An 8295-nucleotide genomic window follows, 5' to 3' on the forward strand; every position below is an offset into this window, starting at 1 on the left:
GTCAAAACTGCTTGGGCCAAGACTGAGTGGACAGGAGAGACAGAAATCCTTCCTCTGTACCAAAGGCAAACCTTAGGCTAAGAGGCAGTGTTCTGTGAGGAAATGTCAAAGCCCTTGGTCTTGCATTGTGTCTGGGACAGTTGTTTTTAACACTTGAGCCCCAACGGGAATCCACGATTGAGGAACATACGAAATCCCTTACACTGCTTGTGTTTCAAAATGCCAGTGCAGAGACATTCCTTGTGACAATAACCATAAGCACGTGGTTTTTTCTTTCAGAACAAGTCAAATGCACCTAGTGAGAGCAACCTGACCCTGCTCTGCAGCAGTGCTAATGAGCAAGCAGAATGGAACCTCGGCCAGGATGACAGTGTCCTCCATGGGAAGCAGCTCCCCCCCTCACCAAGGAAGCAAGTTTCTTCTGGTGGCCAGAGAGAATCTCTCTCAAGGCTGGAAGAAGAAAAGAGTGGCAAAACCTTTACTACTGACAAGATGGACACCACTAGTATGACATCCCTGTCTCCAGTACAACCAAGTGCCCAGTTTACTTCCCTAGAAAGTTTCAAAGCAGGCTTTTCTTCCTGTAAGTATGCAAAGCCTAATGAAACACTAAGCAATACCTCAGATCAGCTCCCAGCAAGTCTTGCTCAACAGCCATCCATTCTGGTCCCTTGGGAGAAAGGCGGGAAGGAAGGAGATGAAACTCCAGAAGAAGGTGGACTTCTTCAAGAAGTGGTGTCATTATGTAAACTGAATTCTGCTTTTCACTTTGGTTTAAATATTTCAAAGGATAGCTTATCCAGCAGTAGCGGTGGAAATAAAACGTAAGAAAAATATGAGAAGAGAAACTTGACTCCCATCAGAAGTGAAAGGGAGACTACTCAGGACTCCATGTAACTCCATATAACATGATAACCAAAAAAATGAAAAGGAATAAGAGATCTTCACTTATAAAAATAATTCTCTTCAGTTGAGTATGCATTTTCTGCCATTGGACATCCGCTTCTACGTTTACTCAGTTCATTTGTTGGCTGTAGTTAGGTCCACAGAATGGAACTTAATATATGAATGCACTCTTAAATCAGGTACTAGTTAGTCTCTGTGTTAAAAATACAGCAAGTGTATGGTGCTTCCTAGCATTTGCTTCCTCTAAGCAGCAGGAAGGGTGTCGCCTAAAGGTAGTCAGGTTTTGAAGGTACTATATTAATCCCATTGAGCATGAAATGAACCAAGCAATCTGATTTGTCTGAAATGTACAAATGTTAATATTTGTAATGAATAATAATTGCCTTAATCTTTTGAGAAGGGGTTTAACTATCTTAGAAGATGAATGCAAATCTACAAAACAGCAATAATGATTTTTCCATGGCAGGAATTTGCTTCAGCAAAGGTGGGGGGGGAAGGAGACTTTTTTTAGATTAAGGAATTTCTTGTGAATATAACTTGGAACTTACTCCAAACTAAAACTGTGGCTCTGTCTTCCAGACTTCAAAAAAGTAGCATGTGGTTTTCTCTCTTCTATAAAGTACATGAAGTGCTGAATTATATAATGTGACGTTTATTGACTTCTGTTTACAACTGAGACACTTTAAAGACACATTATCCAGTTTCCCTAGGTAGACTAATTCACCTAAAAATTCTCAGAAAGAAAAGTGTAAGTGGAATTGATAGATTTATATTATTTTTATTTTCTACAGTTTAATAGTTGAAAAACTAATTTGTGCCTAATTTGTAACACTAGAAAGCTAAATTTACAGATTCAGTTTGAGACTGCATATATCCAACTCTCATTTTAGCCAAGTTGAACAACCAAAAACTTCTTTCTAAATTCAGTGAAGGAGAATAAATGGTCCTGATATATATTGTATTTAGAAAAAGTTTTTGTCCTCCTTCTGGCAGTGTTCCTGAGGAATATTTGGATATTTAAAGTCTGAAAATTTTAAATGCTCTGTGGAGTAGCTCTTTCATTTTTAAAATTTTCTTCCTTTTTTCTTTTTCTACCTCACTTTACATACCTTGTTTCCAGAATAGCTCAGGACAGAAGAGACACTTAAGCAGTTTCAGCAGATTGGAATTGTCAGCTTTGAGGGATATTTGTGGTGGAGTTGGTAGAAATAGCATATGGGTGTAAAAATGAGATGAAATGCCTGAGAAGAATGTTCTCCTGCTCTTCTGAGTCATGAAACCTTTTTTCTTTCTTTCCCTCTTTGGCAAGAATGATTTCTCTCACTCAGCCTAGGTCTGAGTGAGTACATTCCTGGGATCAGCATTTGGATCAGATAGTGCTTTAGTATCTTAATGGTAGTTTGCAGCAGAATTTAATAGCAGTTGCCTCACTGAGATTTATTAATTCATTTTCCTTCTAGCTAACACAAATGGAAAGGAGGTTTTCAGCTGCTTTCTTACAAGGCAGCTGACCTAAGGGAATTGCTCCGTATCATGGCGGAGGCACCGTTTGAAACCTCCCCAGAGAGACTCGGTAGAGTGAGACCTGGGGTTTGTTAGAGCAAAGTTTCAGCTTGTTCCAGAATGAAAAGGTCTGGGCCAGATTTGCCATTGAGGATGAGCCTATAGAATTAATGCTTTTAATCAGTGCAGCAAAGCTCAAAGGTTGTAAAAGTGCGAATCTTGCAGAAATATCTCAGCCTGATGAAGCACGAACATTCCAGAAGGCATCTGCATTGCTGGAGAATCTCAGTGTTCCAGAGTTAGCAGTTGTACATCCAGAGGTCTGTACTCCAAACTGTTTATGCTTTGCTTTCCCCCCGTGTATCAACATATGTTGTGGACTTTTTTAAGGAAAAAAAAAATGTTATTTGGCAAAATATTTTGCGCTGTTAAAGTATCATAAAATACAATTGCAATCTTCACTCTCAGCCTTCCAGGTGGGTTAGACCAGCTGGCTCATGTGCTGTTCAGATGACAAAGCTGCAGAGCAACCTCATGGTTCCTTGTATAAAGCTGTTGCTAATGACTTGATTGAGGGCATTCTTCTCCCTTGCTGGTACTAAGCATTACCCAAGCGCAGAGCTGAATTGTGTCTAAGAGAAGACAGGCAATACACAGGTTTTTGTTCTTGTAGCACTTCTCACCCCTTCTCATTCATCTCCTTGCATTTTGTGATGAGAATTTCAAGATTCACCTTTTTCTTTTCCTCTGCATCTGATACCATGTTTCTGTCCATGGTTCAATCTCAGTTGTTGTTTTCTTAATTTATTAAAGATAGTAAACAGTATTAATGTCTTAAGGAGGAAAATAGAAGAAAAACAGAAATTATGGCCATCATTGCTTTCAAAACCATCAAACACCTAAGCCCAGGAATGCTGCCAGAAAATGGTTTTCAAAAATGTCCCTCTTGTACAGGCCTAAATCTTTTTGGCTTTACATGAGGGTTAGACACTGAACAAATTATCACATAGGTTGTCCCATTCTCAGCTTTGTGGAATAAATGTGGAAGCCATGTGAGACTGCCAGTATTCTTAGAGCTTTTATAAGGATCATAAAAGTGGAAGTTTGATAGGGGAATCTTTCAAAATCGAGGCATTGTAGTAATAATTCACTGTTTCATGGAGTGAAAATGCAGGCTGAAAAGAATTAAACAGATGAAATAAAAGATGGTAAAGTTCAACTTAGAATTACTTTAATTTCAGTCAAAATGTTTCTGTGCTTATGCTGCATTGTTTCCTTGCTATTTAAAAGGCCCATAGTGTGTTTACAATCATTAAATAGTATGTCTTTTTCTGGTTTTGAACTTTGTATGGGTTCAGAAATAGCTTAGTCTTGTATACACCTTGATTTTAACTGTAGGTACATTTTTTTACTCGCTAATATACAGAATCTTTTCCACTTACTATCAGTGATCTTTTAAAAAGGCTAATATTTGTGCCTTATTTAAATATAATTGCCAGTTACCAAATAGATAAGAGTCCAAACTGATATTTCTGGTTCAACACTCTTGTTCTCTGTCCTTGTGATAATATAAAACTGTTTATTGGCTACGTATGCAGTATTTTTATTGCTTCATTGGGTTCTATATTAAGATAAATTTTCCAGGTCCAGTACTTTGCAAGTTTTATACTTGTATGCTTTTTATTTGTGGAAATCCTTCTCTTGTCTTTGAAAATCATCAACATTGATCACCAGCTACTGGTGAGAACTGAATTCTGCTCAGTCAGAGCTCCTGTGGTCTTCTTCAGAGGCATCTCTTTTCTTCAGGATCTCAAAAAACTTCCCATTTCTCCTGTTTAAGGGAGATACCAGGTTATTTGACTAAGCTTTGTGATCTCTTATTTACACATAGGAACAAATTTCCAGTGCAGAAAGTCAAACTAGGACTTGAAATTAATGTTATTTTGCATGGATGTCTGCCTAAAATGAGCCGCATCACTCATCTGGTTTGAGAGGAAGAAGTAAGGGCAGTGGAAGGAGACAGGGATGTCTGGGTTGTTCCAGTGCAGTGTGGTGAAGCAGAGCCTTGAAGTCCACAGGAGGGATAGTAACTTCGAAGAAATCCAGATTTCAGTTCTAGCTCAGTTACAGTGGCTCCAGCTCAGTCATGCAGGCAAAAGTAATATTGCCTGTGGAGTTAACCCCCTGTGGGATTTGCAGAATGGATAATTTGTTGTCCCAGTCAGAGCCTTCCCATTGATGTGTATAGAGATGTAACGTGGAAAACAGTGCAGATATTCAGGGAAGGATTGTGGATGCAGAGGTGATCCCTACCCACCCTCTATGCATGCAGAGGGCAGTCTGTGTAGAATAGGCAGTGGTTTGCTCTCCCATCTCACATATTTGGGCATCATGTAGTTCTGAAAATTAGACTTGTTCTGAAGAAAAAATGTAGTTGTAGAAGTTGTCATAGAACTTGTTGACTGAACCCTTCCTTGTCATTAGCATTTCAGTGGTGCTGCTGCTGTTGGGGTGGGATCATCAGAAACTCTCAACACTGGCTGAAGTCCCCTCTCAGGCATCGTAACACAGACTTCAGGCAGAATTTTAGACAAATGCTGAGTGCTTCTGAAAATCCCACCCAATCTATTAGAAGAGTGTTCTAGACCTTAAAATTCTGTTTTAGATGTCTTTTCAGGTTTTAGGATGAGCTAGTTTACAACCTTGTGTTCTTGTAACCAATGTAAAGTCTAGGCAAAAGAACAGTTAACCCAGGTTTTTAAAACAGCTTCTCTTTATCCACTTACAGTCAATCGTTTTCAGTCCTACAGAACAATCTTTTTTTGGTGCAGCCATCTAGTAGAATTGCTAGGAGCATCTAAAATACTTTCTCTATGCATGTAAGTAATCAAAGAAACATTTCATGCAATAATCAAGTGCCAGCATGAGGCCCTTTTCCAAATGCACCTGTGTAATCCTGACTGTACCCTGTCCTGCAGGAAGGACCCCTAACCATGGGCCTCCCTGACTCCACAGGGAAAGCTCAAAAGGAATCTTTATTTCCGAGGAGTTAGCATCCTGTCCCTTGGCACCAGCCTCTAGTCCAGGTGCTGTGAGACTCCAGCCAGTGTGTTCCCAACAGCCTGAAATTTCAGGCTGAACAAATGAGGCTAATAAAATTAAGCCTGAGGCAAGCAGCTTCGTTATTGAAAAGCTCAGGATGGTGAAGGCTGGCTGTTCCCGTGGTATTGCAGTAAATCTTTGAAGTATGAATGTAGAAATAATTGCACCAGCAAAACCAGTATGAATGGTGGTGTGACTTGTCTTCAGTAACTTCTTTGCTGCTATTAGGTGTGGCTGTCTCTGCCAGGTGTTGTTTACTTGGTAGCAGAGCCTGAGCTGACCAGAACGTGGTCAGATCTTCACCCCAGGAGCATGGACCACAGCTGGCCTAGAATTCATGTTCCTCGGGGTGTTGAAAACAAAGGAATGCAAAGGGATGATACAGTTTGTTCGTGCAAAACCTTCCTTGATTTGTTTCGCAGTGTCTGTTTCACAGTTTCAGTCAGTGGCCAGTTGAAAGCACTTGGCAGGTCTTTCTGAAAGCTGCTTCATTTATTGTTGGAGTTTCCTGATGAGTCCACAGCCACCTCAGTCTAGAGGGCCATGCACAACCCACGTAGTTGGCAGGGCCATTGCCATCCTCTGCTGCGTTGGAGTGTGAAGCAGGTAACACAGTTGGATGTTACTCCAAGGTTTACTGTAGTAAAGGGTACTCAAATTAGTTTGTACTATCACTTAGGTCAATACTAATGACACTTGTATTTAGAATCCAGTAACAGTATTAGCATTTGGAAAACAAGTTGAGTTCAAGTACGTTGACATATATTAGCATTCTGTGTGAATTAACATTATTTCTGTTAAAAATAAGGGAGCAACTTGGTTGGGGGGGTAAATGTGTTGACTTTCAAATCTTCAGTGAATTTTGTGCAATATTTCTCCTTGTTTCAAAGTAATTTAGTAGTGCACATCTGCTTTCAAGCAGATCCATGAAATTGTATTTTTCAGAAATGTGTAAAATTACATGTAGCTTTGAAATATGGTTGTATGATAAAAACATGAAGAAATATATTCTAATGAGGCAAATGTATATTTCCAGTGACTGGGAGTGATTATGGATGTCACATTCTGTAGAAATGATAAGCCTAAGCCAATGTTCACATACCAGTAGTTCCAGGTAACTCTTAAAAGTAAAACCTACTTAAATTGAAGGAAGGTTAAATATTAGAATATATCATGTTTGGTTTATACTTTGATCACTTTTTTGTCATGGGTAAAAAGTTGAGGTGTTAAGCATTGCATTTCAGGACCAGCAGTGAGGTGAGAGTTCAGAGCAATGACCACAAGAATTTAGTTTGTGACATCCCTAATTATCATAAGTCATTACTTAAAAGTCTACTAATGTTGCCAGTATCCTTTTAATTTTTTGTAAATTAATTTCTTTGTATATTGATGTACATTTTCTTTTAACCTTTGGTTTTTCCTCGAGACCTTCTTTAAATTAATATACTTGAATGAGGCAATAAAGCACTGTGGAAGAGCTAATCTTGGTGCAGCTTGCACACAAGAACATCACGTCTGTTACTTCATGATTTTTGAGGAGGAAGAGCAATTTAAAATGTTCATGATTGGCAAACTGACAATTTGTGTTTGTTATTTTTAAATCTGTGTCAGATATGATGAGAAATGCCTCGATGTGGAACAAAGCAACATCATGTATCCTGATGATTCTAATTTTTTTTTTCCAGAACATTTTTTTGGTGACGCTTGAAACCATTCCTGATAATGTCCCTAATTGTGAGCCTTTAATACTTAAAGGAGAGGCGTAAAGTACAGGACACGTGGAGATTTTATTGATAATTTTAATTTTGAGATTAAAAAACACACACCAAACAACCAGCATTGTCCTTACAGTTTAAAAAATATAGTTACTGACCTTTTAACAAAACTAGAGCCAAATTTACTCCATGCTTTTGCACCTTCTGGACTACTGTTCAAAGTCATCTCGAGAACTGTAATTCAGACCTTAGACTACTGTTAGTAGTGCACTGTCTAGATGTATTAAATGAGCTGTGATGTGTGGTGTGGTTTGTTTTTTCTTTTTCCCTCCAAGGTTTGTGGCGTCAGTAGAAGTTTTTTGGTGAACTCCACATTACCATAAAGTGCCCAACACTGTACTATAAAATAAAATTTAATAATATCAAAATTCCTTGGGTGAAGCGGGTTCTTGTTTAATGGGTTGATCTGAGCAGCTTTTTCATGCTGATCAGGCATAAAGGTTAAAATTACACTGTTATTTTGGAAGTTTTTCTCCAATGAATGATCATTTCACTTTCTCAAATAGAGAAAGCAGAATGTGTTTTCTTGAATGCGGTTAATGAATTGATTAGTGCAAAAGTTAAATGTTGATGTCCTTTGAAATTCCAGTGGTATTTTGCATATTTTAAAAACCTTAGCTAATAATTCTTTTTTGTTAAACAGCTTTTCTTGGGCTCTAGATCTTCAAGTTACTGCCAAAAAAGTAGGTGTATTATTTCATAGGTGAAAAAATTGACATATTAAGGAGAAACTGTAAGCAGAGGGTGCAGTAGTAATAGCTGATGGGTGCTATGATTTGAGCCTTTCACATTAGATGTTAAAGCAATAACAAGTGTGATATCACGAAGTGGTTTTGTACCGTTCAGCCAAGTATTGTCAGACAGGTCTTGGGGATCCTGTTGGTGAGGGAGGAGGGGTGCCTGACCTCCTGTGCTGTCTGTGATGGGATCTGATGAGGGGTCAGACTATGCTGCTCAGGTGCTGGGACCTCCCTTTTTTTGCAAACCTGGCCTTCCTGCCCCTCTCCCC

The 8295-nt window shown here is 38.9% G+C and overlaps 1 protein-coding gene across 6 annotated transcripts in view; it reads left to right on the plus strand.

The window, feature by feature from the left end:
• DENND1B (DENN domain containing 1B) overlaps positions 1–7654 on the plus strand; it is a 256533-nt gene extending 248879 nt beyond the window's left edge. For all 6 annotated transcript variants that reach the window (XM_085068299.1, XM_085068302.1, XM_085068303.1 and 3 more), the window contains one exon: positions 280–7654. In XM_085068299.1, coding sequence (XP_084924425.1) covers positions 280–828 — 549 coding nt within the window. In that variant the 3' untranslated portion in view covers positions 829–7654. The remainder of the gene's footprint in view (positions 1–279) is intronic.
• The last annotated feature ends 641 nt before the right edge of the window (positions 7655–8295 follow it).

Source organism: Lichenostomus cassidix, chromosome 8 (assembly GCF_008360975.1).
Source record: "Lichenostomus cassidix isolate B80296 chromosome 8, HeHo_3.0, whole genome shotgun sequence".
NCBI lineage: Eukaryota > Metazoa > Chordata > Aves > Passeriformes > Meliphagidae > Lichenostomus > Lichenostomus cassidix.